This window comes from Lissotriton helveticus, chromosome 7 (assembly GCF_964261635.1).
Source record: "Lissotriton helveticus chromosome 7, aLisHel1.1, whole genome shotgun sequence".
Taxonomy (NCBI): domain Eukaryota; kingdom Metazoa; phylum Chordata; class Amphibia; order Caudata; family Salamandridae; genus Lissotriton; species Lissotriton helveticus.
The window spans coordinates 623,141,529-623,162,214 of record NC_136068.1 but is presented as its reverse complement, the minus strand read 5'-3'; the positions used below and the strand labels follow the sequence as shown (position 1 = coordinate 623,162,214).

Below are 20,686 nucleotides of genomic sequence, written 5' to 3'. Positions count from 1 at the left end.
CTAAGCCATTCAAAGTCCCACAAAGGCCTGTTCATTATTGCATTACCCATATGTACCCAAATAGTATAGGATTCCCCTTTTAACCATTCCGCAATAATTCTAAGTTTTGTAGCTGTGTTGTATGTGCGCAGATCTGGTAATGCAATGCCCCATGCATTCTGGATGGTTGCAACTTTTTTGTGTGAAAGTTTCTGGGTTCAGATTTATGCAATACGAATCTTGTTAACTAGGTATGGAATTACTCCAGGAAGTCTCCTGCCAGCGTGATAGGAAGATCCAGAAATGGGTATAAAAATCATGGCAGTATATTCAATTTAGTTGCCTTTGTCTTATATATGAAACCTAAGGAGGCTCATCTATTTAGGTCTTCCTTGACTGAGGAGAGCAAAGGTATCGAATAGTTTCCTACCTGTCGGTGTAGTTTTGCAGCTTGAAGATCTTTCTGGATTCACTATGCTGTGCATTATTCCGCGGTCTAGTGGTTGGGTCCGGAATCGTAGTCTTTTCTCCTTTTTTTTTTGTAGCCCAGGTGGGCGGCGACGTCCCACCTTTTGGTGTCCTTCCTGTGACGTCGGCACGCTTCCTGCAGAAGCTCCCACCCTTGGGCGCCATCTTTGGATTTTTTTTCTCGTTTTTGTGTTGTGTTCGTGAATCCTTTTGCGATGTGTTCAAGTTCTTCCTTGAAAGTAAATGAATTTCCACTTTGTCTCTTAAGGTGTCTGTTTGTATATTGTCCTTGTATTTCCACCTAGCTCTCCTGCCTCATCTTTCTGGCGGAGGTGGGTGGGTTCGTTAGTGAATCCAGAAAGATCTTCAAGCTGCAAAACTACACCGACGGCTAAGAAACTATTCGTTTTGCAGCATGAATCTTTATGTATTCACTATGCTGTGCATAGACTTTGTAGCGGTTTGTTATGTTTGTGGCAACTGGGTGGAAGATGAGCTTTGGTTGGTGAATATATGTTGAAGCACTTTCTGTCCTACTTGTGCTTCCTTGTTCATTTGTATATCCACGCAGAAGTGCTTAGTGAACGTGTGCACTGAAGCCCATGTTGCCTTGGGTCTTGAATGGGTGTGCTAGCCAGGAAGGCTATTGTTGCTCCCTTTTTCTTGGTAGAGCGGGCTTGTGCCCTTTCTGTTAGCTCTTGACCTGCCTGCTTGTGGCAGAATTGTATCGTTTGTGCGATTCATCGTGCGATGGTGCCCTTTGTTACTGGTCTACCCAGGAAACAGCTTGCGAAGGACACAAAGAACTGCTTTGTTTTCCTGTGCTCTTTAGTTGTTTCCATGTAATGCATTACTGCCCTTCTAGTGTGCAGTGCCCTCTCTGCGCTTGTGGATCGTTTCTGAAAGAAGCTTGGTATTTGTATTGTCTGGTTCATGTGAAACCTTGACACCACCTTTGGCTTAAAGTGTGGGTCCGTTCTCATCACCACCCTGTCATTGTGTATTTGGATTTAAGGTTCTTGTAGCGTTAGTGCTTGCAGTTCGCTTAACCTGCGGAGCGACGTGATTGCCACTAGAAAGGCTCTCTTCATTGTGAGCATATGTAGGCCTTATGGATGGGTTCGAAGGGTGCCTTCGTAAGCTCCGTTAGGACTAAATTAAGGTTCCATGCCGGTGGCTGCATCCTTTTGGGTGGTGCTATCCTTTTAGCCCCTTCCAGGAACCTTTTTACTACTTGTGATTTAAAGAAGCTCTTTTCTGTCTCTCCTCTTGTGTAGGCTACTACCGCTGCCTCCAGGAACCTTTTTACTACTTGTGATTTAAAGAAGCTCTTTCCTATCTCTCCTCTTGTGTAGGCTACCACCGCTGCCAGGTGTACTCTCAGCGAGGTGGAACATAGGCTTGATTATAGCAGGTGTGTTAAATATTTTAGCACCGTTGATTCCTTTGTCATCTTCTTGTGCAGTTTTTTCTTGATACACCATTATGTGAATCTTTTCCATTTTGCCACATAGCACCTCCGTGTGGTAGGTCTCCTTGGCTCTCGTAGTATCCGCAGTATGCTCTCTGACAGTTTGAGGTGTAGAAACTATGTCTTCAGGAGCCATGCCGCTAGGCGGAGGCTCTCTGGCTCTGGGTGGAGTACCTCTCTGTTTTACATTGAGAGTAAGTCCTTTCTTTTCCCGAATTTGTGAGGTGTTCCCTGCGCCATCTCCACTATTTGTGAGAACCATGACTGCCTGGCCCACTGTGGTGCCACCAGAATCAGTGTTATGTTGCTGTCTCTGCATTTGCCGAGTACCCTGTGTATCAGTCGTATCAGGGGAAAAGCATAGGCAAATGTTTTCGACCAGCTTATCCATAGGGTATTCCCCTGGGATTGTTCCCCTGGTTGCCTGGATGCGAAGTATCGGCATTTGCATTCTGGTGTGTTGCAAATAGGTCTATTGTTGGAGTCCTCACTTCTTGAATAGCCTTTGTGTTTCTTGTGCATTGAGCTCCCACTCGTGGGACGCCGATGTCTGTCTTCTGAGCCAGTCTGCCTCCACGTTGTCCTTCCCTGGTAGGTGTATAGCTAGGAGGTCTATTTTGAGTGAGATGGCCCATCTCCATATGTCCTGCACTAGGTTAGATAGTGCGAATTATAGTGTTCCTCCCTGTTTGTTGATGTAGAACATTGTTGTGATGTTGTGTGTCTGTATCAACACTCTATGGCCGTACAGTTGTTTCTGGAAGGCTTTTAGGGCGAGTAACACAATCTTTAGTTCCAGGTAGTTGATGTGCTTGATCGCATCTGTCGAAGTCCACAGGCCCGCACCTTGAGTTGGTTCATGTGTGCTCCCCATCCCTTCTGGGATGCGTCTGTGGTGATGGTCACTGTTGGGTTTTGTGGTGTCAAAGGCTTCCCCCTCTGTTATGTTCTCCTTGTTCCACCACGCTATCTCCTCTTGCACTGCGTGCATTACAACCACTAGATCTTCCCAACTCCCTGTAGCTTATGACCATTGTTGTTGCAGCCATTCCTGGAATGGTCTCATGTGTAGTCGTATATTGGGGACTAGGTGTATGCAGGATGCCATCATCCCCATGATCTTGCTCGCTGTCGTCACTCTCAGAGCTCGCCCCTTCTGGTACTGACGTGTCTCCTTCAGCAGGGCAAGTGTTCTCTTGTCGCTAGGGAACACTTTGCTCTGAATGGTGTTGATCTGTGCGCCTAAGAAGATCTTCACTTGCTCTGGTTCCATTGAGGATTTCCCCCAGTGTAAAGAGAATTCCAGTTCTGTTAGTGTCTTTGTGATCCGCTGAGCATTTTCTTTGCATTGTTTGTAGGAACTTGCTTTTATTAGCCAGTCGTCGAGGTAGGGGTATACATGGATCCCTTCCGTCCTTAGGTGCGCTGCCACGGTTGCGAGGCACTTGGTGAAGACCCTTGGTGCGGATTTTAGTCCGAAGGCCAGGGCAGTGAACTGGTATTGTGCTTTGTCGATGGCAAATCTCAGTAGATGTTTGTGCTGTCTGTCAGGGGAATGTGTAGGTAGGCATCTTTTAGGTCTTTGGTGGACATAAAGTCTCCGTCCCTTATCTGAGGAATGACTTCTTGTAGAGATGTCATCTTGAATTTTTGTGTTCTTATGTATTGGTTTAGGAATGGAGGATGGGTCTTAACGTAACGTCCACCTTTGGTACGAGGAAATAGTTTGAGTGCACTCCTTTGCTTCTTTCCTTGAATGGTACTGTTTCTATGGCTTCTTTGTGGAGGAGTTCTTGTGCTTCCTCTATGAGTAGCGCTAGTTCTTTTGCGGAGCGTGCTTTTCTGTTTGGTTTCCTGTTTGGCGGTTTCTTTTCCAGTTCTATGCAGTATCCGAACTGTATGATGTTCAGTATCCATTTGTCTGTTATTTTCTTCCATTCCTGGAATAAGTGTTTTAGTCTGCTTCCTACTGGTGTTACATGTTTGTTGGTTTTTAGTCCGTGTAACCCTTTTTTGTTGAACTTCTTGTGCCCCTCCCGTAGAGGTGTAGTGTGGGTGGGCATGCTTGGTGGTGCGCAGTCACTTTGAGGTGGGTTGCTGGCCCCCTCTTCTTGTTTGCCCTCGTCCATTCGCCCTCCCGCGAAAGGACTGGCCCGAGGCTGGTATTGCCAGGTTTGTTTTTGCTGGCCCTGCTGTGCTCGATTGTCGCTCTGGTAGCCCTGCTGGAATGTCTGATGTGAAGTTCCCGGCTGGTTTCCCCCTCTTCCGTTTGGCCTCCGTGTCAGTGTGTCTCTTCTCATTCCTCTGAATTGCAAGGCCCCCATGGACCTTGCAGATTCATTTTCCTTTTTGCGTTGGGTGAGTTTCTCATCCACTGGTGCTCCGAAAAGGGTTTCTCCATTGAAGGGGGTGTTCAGGATGTTATTCTGTACTTCCGGCTTGAAGCCTGAAATCCTCAGCCAGGCATGCCTTCTTTCTGTGACCCTGATCATCACGAGCCTGCTGGATGTGTCTGCCGCATCCAGGCCTGATTTCAGGCATGAGTTAGCTACCCCATCAAGAAAGGCTTGAGCTCTGCCCCCCAGCCATTGTGCCAACTAATGATATGAGGCGTCTCAACTGGGTAAAAGTAGTCTCTAATATAGAGGTCCTGAATAAAATTGCCGAGGAAGTTGACAGCGCTCTTTTGAAATTAGAAGACGGTATCGACCATCTAGACTTGGGTTGTGTTACTCCTATCCATGATAGCCTGTTTAAGTCCATTAGCGGCCATTTTTTAGCTCCAGGCTACACAAAGCAAAAAGGTATCCAAAAAGCACTGAGGTGGTAAAATGAAGACTGCAGAAAAGCTAGAGTAGATCTGGTTAGGGCATACAGGGTTGCAATTTGGATGCCGTTTGTTGTGCCAGACAGACCTACAAAAGAGCAATTCTTAAGCTCCAAAGAATTTGGGAGAACTTCGATGACAGGAGCTTAAGGAAGCAAGTGTGAAAAAGAATTCCAGGTTATTCTGGAATCTCATTAAATGGGGTAGAGGGGGAGGGCTGAACAACCCGAAAACGATGTCACTCAAGAAGGCTGGATTGATTATTTTAGACCACAGTATGCGTCCAATCATGTAGGAGTTCAAGTTGAGGATATAAGTTCTGTATTTTCTAAAGATTCTGTTTTTAACAGTAATGATGTTTTAATTGCTATTAATGTTGTGGCAAGAGGTAGAGCCCCAGGGCCCGATGGGGTCCCGGCAGATGTCTTTCTGCATGACAAGGCTCGCTGGGGCAAATATATCTTGCTATTGGCAAATGCTATAGCTCAAGGAGCCCCGGTCCCGGTTTCCTGGAAAGGAGCAATAATAATCCCTGTTTATAAAAAGGGCGACAAGACTCAACCTGGAAATTACAGACCTATCAGTCTGATAGATACTATCTAAAAAACAATTGGGAGGATGACTTTAAATAAGATCATAGACTGGATCGAAGAAAACAACGTATTGTCCCCCTTTCAGACGGGTTTTAGAAAATATACTAGTACAAATCGATCAAGTCTTTCGATTTACTCTCCTCCATTGGAAGGCTGTGATCCTGGGCAAAGGCAGTATTTATGCTGCCTTTGTTGATCTGCGTGCAGCCTTCGACTTAGTTCCTCGTGCACAGTTGTGGTTGACACTACAGCAATTAGGTCTCCCTGCAGAGATTTTAACTATGGTGATGCGGCTGCATGAGGCAAACTATGCTAAAATCCAATGGGGAGGTTATGGCAGGGTCACCACTCAATTTCCGGTTGAGCGTGGAGTGAGGCAAGGTTGCTCTCTGGCCCCAACTCTGTTCTCCCTGTATATCAATGGTAAAGTGGATTGTTTGGCACATGTAAACACTGATGCTCCCTCAGATGCCGGTATTAAGGTTACGATTTTAATGTTTGCGGATGACACGCTAATTATATCTAAAACTCATAGTGGCCTGCAGCATGCTTTGGACATTTTTTAAAAATGTTGTTCCATGAAGGGCCTAGAAATTAACGTGGCTAAAACCAAAATGATGATTTTTAATCCGCATTGTACTTTTAAGGGGAATGTTTTTATGAACGGAAAGCCACTTGAATTGGTTAAGGCTTTTACTTATTTAGGTGCCCATTTGGGCAAGGACCTTAAATGGGAGCATCATATAAATTTGGCAGCCATTAAACACCGCCAAATTGCAAGTGCTCTCACTCTGGAACATAAAAAGTCATTGTCCAAACCAATTCTGCCTGTACTGGAAGTTTATTAATATAAAAACAGTTAGCTCTGTTCTCTATGGTGCTGAACTTTGGGGCTTTGAGAAGTTGGCACAATTGGCCCTTTCTGAAAATAAATTTTTTCGTAATATCACTAGCCTCCCGCAGAGTACACCTTTAGTACCACTAAGATATGATCTGGGAAGGAAAGCTATCGTTGATAGTGCCAGGTCACGCCCTATTTTATATTGGCGTAGGCTTTGGACGACACCCGAGCTTTCAGCATACGCCGAAGGGTTCTTAGACGTCATTTCATCTGACTCATTCCATAAGATTCGTTGGCTTGTCGATTTAAGAAATAGCTTGGTAGCTTTGGGGACGCAAAAGCTTTGGGACAGCCCTACGGAAGTTGCATTTCCTTCGAAAACAATCCTGAAGGAAAGGTACTGGGGGCAGATTGCGTATCAGACATGGAGTGGTGTAGATTCTTTCACCATGGCGGGGGTCTTTCTAGGGGCAAAAGTATTGCCCAAATTCGAATCTTACTGGGACATTATTAGTAAGCCTGGAGACAGGAAGCTATTTTTTCAGCTGAGCCGGTTCTTTGCCCCTGAAGGCTTTAACCTCTAGATGGGCTGCTGCAAGTTCTATTAATATTTGCCCGGTGTGTGAGAACTCTGTAGAAACTCTTGCACATTTACTATTTGCCTGCCCATTGTATGTATCCCCGAGGCTTGTTTGGCTGACACCAATGTGTAAGTTACTGGGTAACAACAAAATTTCTGTTGCTGATTGTAATAGCTGTAGCCAAATACTTGGGATCGGCATGGGTCTTACGGCAGAATTTTATTTGAGGTCAATCGACTGTTGTGGAATAATGTGTGAATTTCTCTGACCATGTATTGATTATTTTAGCCGATTTTATTATTCTCTTTTTTAAGTTCAAATCAAATGGTTTTATTTATTTTACTCTATGAAATGTGTTGCTTATCTCCTCCTCTAGTGAATAGTATATGTATTTATTTTTCTACTTGGTGTCCAAATAATTTTGTTTTTAAATTTAGTATTATGTAATCCTGTCTGAATCATGGATAAATTGTACTTGTCTAGCTTTTATGAGTTTTTATCTCGAATAAAGCGAATTTGACTGACTGGCTATATTCTTGCCTTCCTCCACCAGGTGCGTCGCTCTCTGTTGGTATTGCTCAGGGAGGTGTTTGAGCAGCTGCCCGACCTCATCCCAATGCTGGTACGTATGACTGTTGAGTCGGGCATTAGAGTTGTCAATGCACCAGTGTACTGCTGCAGTAATCTCGATTTTCCTTCCAGTGAGGTCTATCCTCTTAATTTCTTTGTCTGGTGGTGGGCCTGAGTTTGTGGGAACATTAGCCCTCTTTCTGGCTGTTGCTGTAATGATGGAGTCAGCTGTGACGGATCCCTGGATGTAGGGAGGATCCTTAGAGGAGTGTTTGTATTTCTTCTCTGTCCTAGGTGTGACAGACCCCTGCAGCTTGCTGGTTCCTTGAATGCCTCCCTTCCATGGTCCAGGACACTTGGTAGCACGGGGAGGAATTTACTCCTGGTTTGAATGGGGAGCAGGGTCTCTAAGAGGAAGCAGGCTTTTGGTTTTTCTTCCTCCAGTTTCACTCCATAAGCTGTTGCCGCGTTCCTGATGACCATGTTGTAGATACCAATGTCATCTGGCGGCGAAGGATACGTCTCCACGGCCTCTTCTGGGCTTTCGGCGTCGAGGTCCTGCCAATCCAGGTCCTGCGCCACCGAGAATGTCGAGTCCAAACTCGGGCACTGGTCTACCTCGCCATAGTATAGGCCCTCTTCCTCTTAAAGTTCTTGGGGCTCTGGAGTTTTCGGCAGCTCTTCGGCGTCGAACTCCTCCTCGACCATCGTTGTCGCCGGCTTCGACGGGATGGTGAACCTCTTCATCCGTTCGTCTAATTCTCTTTTTCTTTGCAGGATGTTATCCATTTCAGCCTTGAGCCTTCTCTTTTTCCTTTCCATCTCGGCAGCCTGTTCGGCGTCAGTGTTTCGGACGATCTCTTCGACGTAGACTTCGAAGTAGCCTTCGGGTCATTTTCCTTCGGCGTCGAGCGCTCCTTTTCGGGGACGTGCTTCGACAACCTAGGCTTTTCTTGTGTTTTCGCCGTCTGGGAGTCCTTTTTGAAGGATCCGCCGGGCTGTTTGTCCCTGGATGCAGCTGCGGCAGTCGAAATTTTCGGCGCCAATGCTCCTTTCGAGGACTTCGACTCTTTTTTTCGCGAGTCTGACTCAGTCTGTCGGGGTTTATGGGGTCGATGTCTCTCCCTCCTCTTTTGTAATTTTCTTACCTGTCTGTACGACCGTGTAGTCATCTGGTCCCTCGGCGATGTTGTCCTCTTCATCACTGGAGAGGCCCAAGTCCCGAAGCGACGGAGGTTGGCCTTTGCCTTGCATGCTGTGGTTGGCTATCCTCTGCCTCTCTCTAATCCTGAGAGCCTTCGGGGTGAAGACAAAGCAGGCATTGCAATCCTTGCTTTCGTGGTTGACCGGCAGGCAGAGGTTGCAAACCGGATGCTGGTCCTTCTGCACGTATTTGTGGTGGCAATTGCGGCAGAATCTGAACTGTGTCTTGTCCATTACTGCGTTCAGGGGGCCCCCTGTGTGCGCATTCTCCGTTGGACGTTGAAGTCTTCGATGTTCTCCTCCTTCTTCGTCGTCCCGGCTCAATGGTCTTGTTCCTGGATGTATTCTCCAATCTTTTTCTGTAGATTTCAGTCTTTTCCTTCTTCTTTTCTCCAAAAACTCTGGAACCTCTCGGTGACGATCCAGACTCAACGGCGGAAAAAATAATCTGAAGATGGCGCCCAAGGGTGGGAGCTTCCGCAGGAAGCGTGCCGACGTCACAGGAAGGACACCAAAAGGTGGGACGTCGACACCCAACTGGGCTACGGGAAAAAAAAGGAGAAAAGACTACGATTCCGGACCTAAGCACTAGACCGCGGAATAATGCACAGCATAGTGAATCCAGAAAGATTCACGCTGCAAAAGATTATTTACTTTTACTGGTCTCTGATCCCGGAGAGAGTGTGACACCCACATATTTAATATTTCATTGTGCCCAGTTAAATGTGTATCCTTCTTATAGATCATGTGCTGTCGATCGGCTCAAGGACAGATTCAGTATCTCAGATTTATTCCACATTATCTTATAACCTGATAACCCCCAAACTCTTTCAGCTCACTGATTACTGCCTGAAGAGGTTTCTCTGGTGATCCAAGGGTAAGGGAGGACAAAGCCAGCATATAACATTTTAAGGCTCATCCCTCCCATGCAAAATTCCTTCTTTGAGTGATGGTTCCTTAAGTTGCAAGCTGGTGGTCAGATGCGTAAAGCACAGATTAGTAGGGACACGGGCATCCCCGATAGGCCCACCCTCCCTAGATTTATTGGCTCACCTTACTTTTTAGTGGTGAGCAACTCTTCCAGTTCCCTGCAATATCATGACTCAGTGAGCTGCTTCACTTGCTCGGATGGATCCACTTTCTGCAGTATTCTGCCAGGGTACTGGAATGGAGCTGAGCAGCAGGGGATTTTTCGGTCTTATCGGTTACGTTGCAGACCACACCCGCCCCTTTCAAACTATTGAGATTGGAGGGCTGAGGGGGGCGGGGGAGGGATTGCCGAAGTAGTGCCTTGCCACTCTGCCACCGACTTTACTAGACTGTGGAGCTGTGCTGCAGCACGTACATTCTTCAACTTCAGTGTCGGCAGGTCTTCAAGATGCATTAATAATGCTCCTTGCATTATGCCACCTCGGACGTACCCAGAGTCAGATATGTTAGTATTAGAGGTCCTCAAGCAGCTAAGCTAATCTCCAGTACCAGAGGGCTTGGGCAACCACACTGCATTTCAGGAAAATAGTGTGTGTGTGTGCGCACTTCCTGCCTAGGTCTGTCTTACCAAAGTTCACTGCAGTCCTGGACCCTTAAGGTCCTATTATTACTGGCTACTGAATCTGCAGTTTTTCTCCAATTTTTAATTAGATTACCGTCTAAGTGTTTAGTACAATATTAGGTATTTTTTAAAAATGAAGGAGCAAGATTATTTATAGCTCTGCCTTACTTTTGCTGGGCATTAGAATTGCCGACATGGACATTCTGCATGCTATTTCACAGTTTCTGCTCTGGGTAGTTCCTTTTGGCACCAACAGTCCTTTTATGCTTAATAAAGCACCTTTACTATTTATAGGACTATTTCAGAAAAAGTACCACTTTCAATGTCTACTGCAGCTAAAACATGATTTTTGGTAATGCACTGATTAAGACAACAAAATTAGCAGATGAAAAGTTGTAATGAGAGGCTTCTAAATAGTGCACACAGTCCAGCTATTGTCCTGCAATTGCGGTATTGTTATGTATAATTCAGAATTGTATAGATGTATTTACATGCCTTCAATTGTTGTTAGTGTCAGGATGTGGCCGACAGTGGAACAAAGTTAATGATGTGCGGTGTGATTAACTACATTGTATTTTCTACAAAATAGCATCCACCTGGTATTTCTTCTTTCTTTAATTAAATAATTATTTTTATTAGATCATTCAGTACATTATAAACTCTGTACCATTAACAAATTCAAATGGGCGAGTCATCAACCCAGACATGAAGTAAAACAGCAATCATTCTGTACAAAGGTACCTGTGTTAGCAAAACATTACATTTGTTTTTACAATTAATCCTTCTCTCCAAATATGTGCGCCACTCCCCATGGCTGGCAGTATGTCTTTAACCCTCAGTATCCTGCTTATCTCCTGCAGAGACCTCCTCGAGCCCTGTAAGGATCTCCCTCCATGTTTGCAAATCCTGCTCCGAATTCTCATCCATTCTACACTGACTGAGCCGCATCTTTTCTGCTACTGTCCATTAATTAACATCTTTGACCAATCCCTGTTCCCTGGGTCCTAACGGACTCATCCATGAAATGGCAACTCAGCGTTTTCCTAGCAGCAGGGTTAGTTGCATACATTTTCACTCCATTTTCCTACTCATCTGTTTCCAGACACTCCCCAAAAGACATGTGGCTTGGTCTAGTGCCACTGCTATACCCACAATACACTCCAATCTCTGGACTGCGAAATCCCAATAAGCATGTACTAGATGAAGAAAGGTTGCGGGTCTGCCCTGACACCGATGGCATCCGTCCTGACGGAGTCTATTTTATGTAGAAAAACCAGGGTGAAATATGTGCAGGGTATGTAATTAAAACGTTCTAGCTTGAACCGCGCATTGCATGTCACCTGCTTGACTAATGCGCAAATACCTTTCCATTGTGTGTCTTCTAGTGGTCTACCCCATTTTCTGTGGCCCCTGAATCACAGACAATGTTGTCCTAGGTTTATCGCAATCATGGCTCTATACAAGTGGGAAACTAAGTGTCTACCTCTGCCAAATTCCAGGAGTGTCCTAAACAGTTCAGAGGAAGTCCGGACTTTTGGGTTTCTGGGCCAGACATCTCACATTATGTCCACAATACTTGCGTAGAATTAGAACTGGCCCGACCCACACCAAAGTTCTCCTGTGCTACCTCAAATGTAATGAATGTCTTATTGGGGTAAAGCTCACCCAGTGTCAAACACCCCCTCCCCCATCTCTCCAGGCACTGGTATTCACAGTGAAGGTCAACAGGCAGGACCCTGGGAGGCCCCCGAAAATGAACTCTCGTGTGAAGGGGGACGTCTCAGCACCACCTTCACTGCACACTCTCACAGTGATACTGTGTGTTTGATTAGCTATGGCACTGTGAGATCACCTCTCCTACCCCAGTGAAGCGACAGCGTCCCCTCCCTTCATCCGTGAGTAAATGCTTTTCCCAGTTGTCCCCCGACAAACAGTGTGCAGCATGTTGCAACTGTGATGCTAGATAGTAAATTCCCATATTGGGCAGTGCTAATCCAAATCCTCTAAAGGACGGTAAAGAGTCTCTTGAGTCACTTTGCTCAGACCTCCCCCCACACTAAAGTTGTTAATAAGGAGTGTAGATGCTTAAAGACTATCCTAGGTAGCGTGTCTAAAGGATGCTGTAGAGTATATAGGCAACGTGGCAAGAACACCATCTTTGCACTTCCAAGCATCCCATAAGGGGCAGGGGGAACGTGTTCCAGAATTGCTCCGACTTAGTTAGGCCCTCTATGACACAATCAATATTATATTGTTTCCACTTCTGGACCATGTGGGCCACCATCATTCCCAAATAGCGGAATTGGTCAGTTTCCCAACGCAATGAAAAATCCGGCAGTGTGGTGGGGTCCTGTGCAACCAACCGCCCCAAAGGGAATATCAGACCCTTATTCGTACTAATAAGCAATCCTAAAATGTCCCCAAAGGTGTCCAAATGCTCGAGAAACAATGGCAGCGATTCCCTCGGAGACAAGAAGAAAAGAGTGTCATCCGCATAGAGCGAGATTAGATGATTCCCCCCCCCCCCCCCCACTTGACCTGGTATTTATTATTAGCTGTCCTCTGCAGTAACTGTGGAACTACGTGATGTTATAGCGTTTACGTGAAATTAAATTATGTTATTGCGCAATTAGTATGAACAGTTGTGGTTGAATTTTAGGTATGTTAATTTAACAATGTTATACTTCATATAATAACTAGTTATGATTGGACTATTGCAAAATAACATTTTATTTAGTCACTATGAATGCAATGGCTGGAAAAGGCAATGTTGCATAATGTTGAGTAGCGAAGGGAAGGGTTGCGGGATCTTTGATGTTATTAGCGCCCAATTTTGAGCACATCAGCCTAAAGGAGAGTAGAAACGATTTAAGTGACATTTTTAGAACTGTGCCAGGATTTGCCAACAGCAAGTGAAACTAGAGAGGATACCATGCTGAAAAATGTTTTTGCAGCTACGATGTGATTGAGGCGATTATTAGGGATGTGATTTACCTGATGGGTTTGGGCAATCCCATTGGTGTCAGGCTAGTCGTCTGCTTGGCTGGTGTTTTCCGAATGCGGAAGCGCGATACTTTGCCAACACCTTCATCTTGTGAGCACTCCATGTTCTGTGGTACAAAAATTTTATCAAATTACCAAAATGCGCTGCCTTGAGCTTGACAATCTACCTCAGCTCTTTAAGAGTGTATCCTTTACCTTTAACTCAGAGTCCGAAAAGGAGGTCTCCTCAGACAAAATCCTCTTTCGAATCTTGCGCTTCTTCTTTGAATGGGAAACTGTCTTGGTCAGGCTTCCTCTGATCCGACTTACCAATTCTGAACGTACAGGTGAGTCTTCTAAGCAAGGGGAACAAGGCCTGGATTAGAGAGAAGAGCATGGTGTTAATAAATTGAATACAATTGAACACAGAGGAAGACATTGGTGGTGTACCACAAACATTTATCAACTGGAAAAAAGAAATTAGTTTTGTGAAAAACTAGCAAGAAATTAAAAGCATTGAAATGAAGTGAGAGTAAGCAGAGTATCAATAACTTGCCCGGGAAACAAGGTATGGGGAACGTGAGCAATTAGTGATACTAAGTGACACATTTAGAACTTGTGAGAGCGAGACACAGAACATCAGTAATTGAAAAAAGAGACAAGGCCGTGTAAAGGAAACAAATGACTAATACAAACAGGACAGAGTGTGGTAGAGGGAAATGTGTTGAAGTACAAGAACTAACGTAAGGAGCTGGACAAGGGGGACACACCAAACAGATTGAGCGAGTGGGCCTGGAAAGGGGAACCCAGAGTTTGTTGCTGTAATAGAATACAGGGTCTGGGGGAGTAAAACAGACAGCGCATCAAGACTAGGCAGGGTAGAGAGGGTGATGGCAGGCAGATTGCTGTTACTTAACCACTCTGTCAGTGGAGCAAGGCCAGCAGAGTGGAAAGGTTAGGGTACTACTGCTGGGTGGAGAAGCGTGGCTCAGTGGTTAGAGGCGGCAGACCCGGAAGCTGAGATCGGCCGTGGACCAGGGTTCGATTCCCCGCCTCGGCGGGTCTCGGGCTCAAAATTCCACGGACTCGACAATTCTCGCTCCGGTGCCTACTCGACTCACGGGGTCACACTCTGCGACTCTGGGCAATAGCTTGCTTAATCTCCACTACGGCCCCTCGCGGCGGGATGCCTGGCTTTCACCTTGTGGATACCCTGCCGGGGTATCTCACAGGGGAATACCAGGACGGGTTCCCTAAGCAAGCGCCTTGATACCTTCGGGTGATACGTGCGCTATATAAGTCGCAATACAATACAATACAATACAATATAAGGAAACAGGCAGGATATAACTGACAAAGGAAATCTGGAAGGAGAAACTGGCAATGTAACAAAAAGAAAACTGCTACTTACCTTTTCAGCTTGAATAGCACAAAAATGCTCTTGGTTTTCTGAACATTTATCAGTATGGGTATGGGTTATGGATGCGTCTGTAATCAGGTACTGCAAGCACACCAACCAGAGGTCAACAATGCTCTAAGGATCCATACTAATTTTAGATTGTGTTTTTGTGCCTTACCTAACGATATATTGGAACAACGATCTTATGAGATGTTCTGCTGCATTAAGAGGCTAAACAGATGAGCTGGTAACTAGGCAAGATGCAATGAGGCATAGCTCAATTTTTTTCTTTTGCATCAGTAACTGTTAGCACAGTCACAAAACAACCATATCTGAAATTAGCATCCTCCATTTGGATGCCATACATATATACTGAATCACAGCTCACCTGCCAATGTATGCTTCCTAGAGTCTATATTAAAACAGCATTACCTTGTGTATGTTTGAGCAAACCACCAGGAGTCTACATATTCTACTACCCATCTTGTCAATCCACTCCAAGTAAAAACAATTTTTATTTTCTGCTCAAATAATAGATACAAAAAAGTCCATGAAACAATGCATGTAAACATGCATGTCATTAAAAAAATTAACTTCATAGTCCATCTTTTTCACATGACTCTTTGTATGTCTGTAGAACAGTTTTAGCTCTGTGCATCTGTATAATTGGGTGATTCACAGCTGAGGCATGTAGTACACCGATCCTTCCAAGTGAATTAAGGGCTGAAAAGACAAACACCTGGTCAACTCCTGAATGTGCCATTTGTATGTCAGCTCGAAAAATAGGCTCATTGGCTAATACTGTAAGCTAGTACTGCTTCTCTTACTGCCATCTGTTCCAGAATATAACAGCAGCCCCCTGAGCCCGACAAGAAACTTAAAACATGGCTATTCCAACAAGTCTGCTCTCTTGTTATGGACTGTGTATATGAGTGGTGCTTTACAAGATGAATTAATCATCTTATTTGAACAGGTAGCCTGACTGGCACAAAAACACGTTTAAGACCTATTGAGAAAGCCTTATTTGTCAGTATTTTAAACAAAGATCGACCATGTTCCATTCTCTCATATGCCATCTAGACTGAGTTTGACCCTGTATGAGGGATATAAGCGGTTGTTGGATTAAAGTAATAAGCATATTTCTCTTCTTCTCTAAGAGGAGTCATCTTCCACCTCCTGGTGCTCTCTGCACCCTCTCCCCACACTCTAACCAGAATGAATCAAGTAAGACTCAGTCCCCTCTACAACAACTCACTCAGCAGATTATCTTCTTTGGTTTCTCTAATCACTCTTCATCAAAAGCATGACGATGGGCTCTTTCCCAGACTTTACCTCCAGCAAAGAAAATCAAATTTCCAACTGCCTCACAGCTATACATCAGTGGAAGACTGCTCCCTCAAGTTTAACTCCACCAAGACTACTTCCCTCATTCAACGTTATATAGATCTTGAAGGTAAATAGAGAAATTAAGAATAGTAAACCTACACACCATCACGATATTGTGTTAGTCGATATTTTGGCTACAATATTTGTGCAATACAAAATTGCACTACATGATATTCTGATATATAGCCCAGGGTCACAACCTACTTTAACCGCTGTTTATGTAATTTCCAGAGTTACGCTCAACCAAGAATAAACCAGGCTCAACTGGAGTCATCAATGCATAGGAGTTCGAAGATGGATTCTTATCCGCATACACTAAAGCACAACACACACAATATGCACTCAACCTGCCACATTTATCCAGAGCAAACATGCATTTGCGGTCAATATCAAACAACTCTTTTTCCCTCCTTTAATATTTTCTGCTTTTCTGTCACTTCTTTTTACTATCTGCATCTTTCCACTTTTTCCTCTGGTCACTACTTGCACCTTTTCCTCGCTGTGCCCCCACCGCTGCTCGTCCATCTCGGCTCGTCCCCCTCCAGCGCCGCCTCCCCACTTTTCCCCGCCCTCGCCCTGAAACATCTCAATGGTGGAGGCGGCGCAGTGGACGCACTATAGGTGCCTGGACTGCCCCAATCACAACAGACCCTGATCTTCCCAACAATCCACCACTACAACACCAGCACCCTCCACGCCCTCAACACCTGACGCCACACCCCACTGTCTCCGGTCATTGCCGAATCACATCCAGTGTGCTTTTTCCTGCCGAAACTGCAGCCACACCTACGCCTGCCACCGCACACCAGCCTCACCCACCACACGACCAACAAACACCCTTTCTGACCGCCTCAGCTGTATCCTGCTCAACACACACTCCCAACACAAACATGCTGAGGAGATCTAGTATCCACTAGACTATCTATCCTGACATCGCCATCCTCACGGAAATGGGGATTACCTCGACCTCCACCTCAGACATCACCACCGCCATCCCGGACAGCCACAAGGACCGCATCAACACACCAGGTGGAGGCATCCGTCTCACCACCCACTCGGACGACCACTCAACCAACATGGAGCACCTCCACTTCCAGGTCCAGACCAACCAGAAAACCACCCTCCATGGCCCTCATCTACTGACCCCCTAGACCCTGTCCACCCTTCAGTGACTCCATCGACTTTATAGCTCCTAACGCTTTCGCCTCCTCAGACTACATCCTCCTCGGCGACCTCAACTTTTTCCTGGACAACCCTAATGACAAGAACACATCATCTTATCACCGTCGGACTGAAACAATGGGTCAACTCCCCAACCCACTCAGAGGACACACGCTCGACCCCATCTTCTCCATCAGTGAAAACATCACCTTCAGCCACACCACTGAGCTGCTTTGGACCGACCACCACTGAGACCATTTCTCCTTCACCAAATCCACCATACACCACTGTGCCCATCACTACCCTTGCAGAAGTTGGAACAAGGTCGCCGACTAACAGCTGACCAGCTCCCTCCGCAAAACCCCACCTCGACTTCCGCCGACACCAACTCCTCAGGACGCAACTTCTACTGATGGATCTCCAACTGCACCAACACACTAGCTCCCCTCAAGAAAGTGTCAGGCAAGTGAAACTCCAGGTGGTCCTCTCTCACCCTTCAGGACTTCAGACGCACCTGTAGACGGCTCGAGAAGAGATGGAGGAGCAGTAAGACCCCAGAAGACCACTCACCCTTCAAAACCGATGTCACTGCACACTACCATTTCATTAGAACAACAAAGGAAGCGTCCCTACAAGAAAGGATCAATGCCAATGCACTCAATATCAAAGAACTTTTCACCGTTGTCAAAGAATTTGCCAAAGCCAACACAGACAGCAGACATCATACCTTAACCCCCCCCCAAGACCTCTGCAACAACCTCAGTACCTTCTTCCACCACAAGATTAACAGCCTTGACACTCAAGACCCTCTCACCCCACTCGCAACCAACACACCTAACACCGGACCCCAACAGACCTTGCCCAGCTGGACTCCCCACAACTGCTCAGTCAACTCCGCCACACGCGCAGAAGACTGAAAACATGCAGAGATCAACCCCTTAGTGAAGAAACCCTCTGCTGACCCAAAGGACCTCGAGAACTTCAGACCAATCTCTCTGCTCCCCTTGCACTCTATGCACAAGACTCCACAACGCGCCATGGCCCTGGAATGAATCCGCTTCTTCCTCATCAGCGAAAACAGAGTCAGACTACCACTGTTCCATTCTAATGATACAGAGATCAGCTGGGGAGTGCTACAGGGCTCCTCCCTGAGCCCCACTCTCTTCAACTTCTTCATGGCCGCGCTCACAGCCATTGTCAGGAACCACAGACTTAACATCATCTTGTACTACAATGACACCCAGCTGATCCCCTACTCAACAACAAACCCAAAGTGGCCAAGAACAACTTACACAACGGGATGAAAGCTATTGCCACCTGGATGAAGGGGAGCTGCCTCAGGCTGAACTCAGAGAATACTGAAGTCCTCATCCTGGGCTCAACCCCCTCTGCCTGGGATGACCCACAGACCGCGCACGAAACTTCAGCATCATCCTGGATCCTTGCTCACCAAGAACTGCCAGATCAACAGTCTCATCATCCTTCTTCCACAAGCTAGGCCTACTCCGAAAGATCTTGAAGTGGATTCCCACTGAGTTCAGGAAGACTGTCACCCACACACTCATCAGCAGCAGACCAGACTACAGAAATGCACTCTACGTCAACATCACCCAAGAAACTGCAGAACATACATAATGCCTCCGCTAGACTCATCCTCCACACCCCCTTCAGCAGCCACATCACTGGCAACCTGAGAAACCCCCCCATTGGCTCCCAGTCAACAAAAGAATCAACTTCAAGCTCTTCACACATGCCTAACAAAGCCCTACACAACGCCAGACCTGCGTACCTCAACCACCACCTCGCATTCCACGCACCACCTACCTATCATTCCTCCTCTAATGACCAAATATTCCACAATAAGAGGATATCTAGTAGAAACAATCAGCTCACAAATGAAAATACACAATACCTCACAATGCAATTATCGACTGAAGTATCATTTCTAATTCACATCAAGTAATAACATCCCAATAAGGTTTCCCCCCTTGCCTCTCAAATCACCCAATGCATTTGACAGTTTTGAACACCTGTACTACAGGACACGACATCCTGAGCTAAGCCTGGCTGGTGCTGCTTTCTGATCGAGAAAAACAAAGAATGTCCACCCTTCATTCCTGAAAATAACTGTCCTTACAGTTATTGCTGTTAAATTTGTCAAAGAAAACGATGAGTTTTCTTAAAATAACCCTTACCCACCAATAAGTCCCTTGGTGGCATGCTTCATCATCAGGTTCTTCCCGCCCCGCTGCGGGACGGGGCGCCCTGCGACCGACAGACGTGGGAGCACTTTTGTAAAGTGATACTATGTGTTGTGAGAGTGGAAGGGTCAGAAAAAATGTGAATTAAAAAATACCTGGCTACGAGGGACCTACACTTTATTAATTCCTATGGCTGATCTTGAAAGGGGAGAGGAGAAATATACACTACGAGTGATTTTCTCCCTAGTCTACATGTTTCAAGCCTTCCCCATGGCTTTTCTTCAGGACCTAAACGAATGATCCCTAGGACCACTCTTTATTAACCTAAATGGTCTCCCTGATTAATATCAAGGTGCAACGTGCAATTAAACATGCATGAATACAATACCTAATTGGTATATTTCTTCAAAACAATACGTTTGGTGCCTAATTAAGGGCCCATGAGCGTTTCAAGGGAGGGGAGGGGAGCTTGTAGTCAAACAATCATCAAAGCTGCTCTTGCTGAAATGCCAACCCATGACTCCGACAAACGTTCCGTGATGTGCTTTTCACACGCCCGATAATTCTATGTCAGGACTGGAGGCGAGGATTATGCTCCTCTTTCTCCACTTTATTAAACAGCAGCCATTTTAAAACCAACTTTAAACAACCACAATTTCCATGAGGCCTTGGCAATGTTAACAGAAACAGGGTGATAGTACCTTCTTCCAACCAATCAGGTGTCTCCAACCAGGCTCATAGTCAATCAGCGCTGTCCAACCATCCTCTTTCTTCGCTGCTCGAAGCCAAAGATAAGTGTTGTTTTTCTCTCACTCTTTATAATGTCACTGATCATATTTATTTAACCTGCGTATCCTTCAGTTTTGTATATTGATCGTCTACGCTCATGCGGTATTGTTTTGATGCTTGTTTTCACTGCACATTGTCTTGTTGTCATTTTTACCCGCCGTTCATGTAGTAACTGATTCAGGCCGGGGGAACATAGCAACGCTCCTTTGTGGCTGCTTGCAGTTGGTGTGGCTCCGCGGTGCAGTCCTCCCGCCGCTAGTGGGCCCCTAATTGGCAAGAGCCTAGACGCGTTATCCGCAATCCGCGCATTCCAAGGGAATGGGAGCAACGCGCAGCGGTCCAGAAGCCTTGTTCCGTCTGGAGAGACAACCTTTTTCAAGGTCTGTACAGTATTGTATGCGTTTGACGCTCCCTTAGGAGGTAGCCAGTTTTGTGTGGCAGGCTCCTGACTTGCAGGGACCCCTTCCCAGACGTGTTGCCCCATAAATCTATTTGCACCAGGGGTGCGGTGTCACCAGGCTCCAGCCTTGTGAAGTGAGGCTTGCCCCATAATAAAATTTAGTCTGACATCCAGCCCCCAATAACTGGCACTCTGCCTTAGTGCCTTTGCCTGACACCTTGTGGTTTACCCCCAGAGCGAGACCCGCCAAACACATCAGATCAGAGGGCGGCTGGGGACATCT

The 20,686-nt window shown here is 46.0% G+C and overlaps 1 protein-coding gene across 6 annotated transcripts in view; it reads right to left on the bottom strand.

The window, feature by feature from the left end:
* Positions 1-20,686, bottom strand: part of PRR14 (proline rich 14) — a 489,848-nt gene that overhangs the window by 78,239 nt on the left and 390,923 nt on the right. For all 6 annotated transcript variants that reach the window (XM_078652836.1, XM_078652834.1, XM_078652837.1 and 3 more), the window contains 2 exons: positions 13,284-13,443; positions 13,080-13,195 (listed from right to left, as the gene is read on the bottom strand). In XM_078652836.1, coding sequence (XP_078508962.1) covers positions 13,080-13,195; positions 13,284-13,443 — 276 coding nt within the window. The remainder of the gene's footprint in view (positions 1-13,079; positions 13,196-13,283; positions 13,444-20,686) is intronic.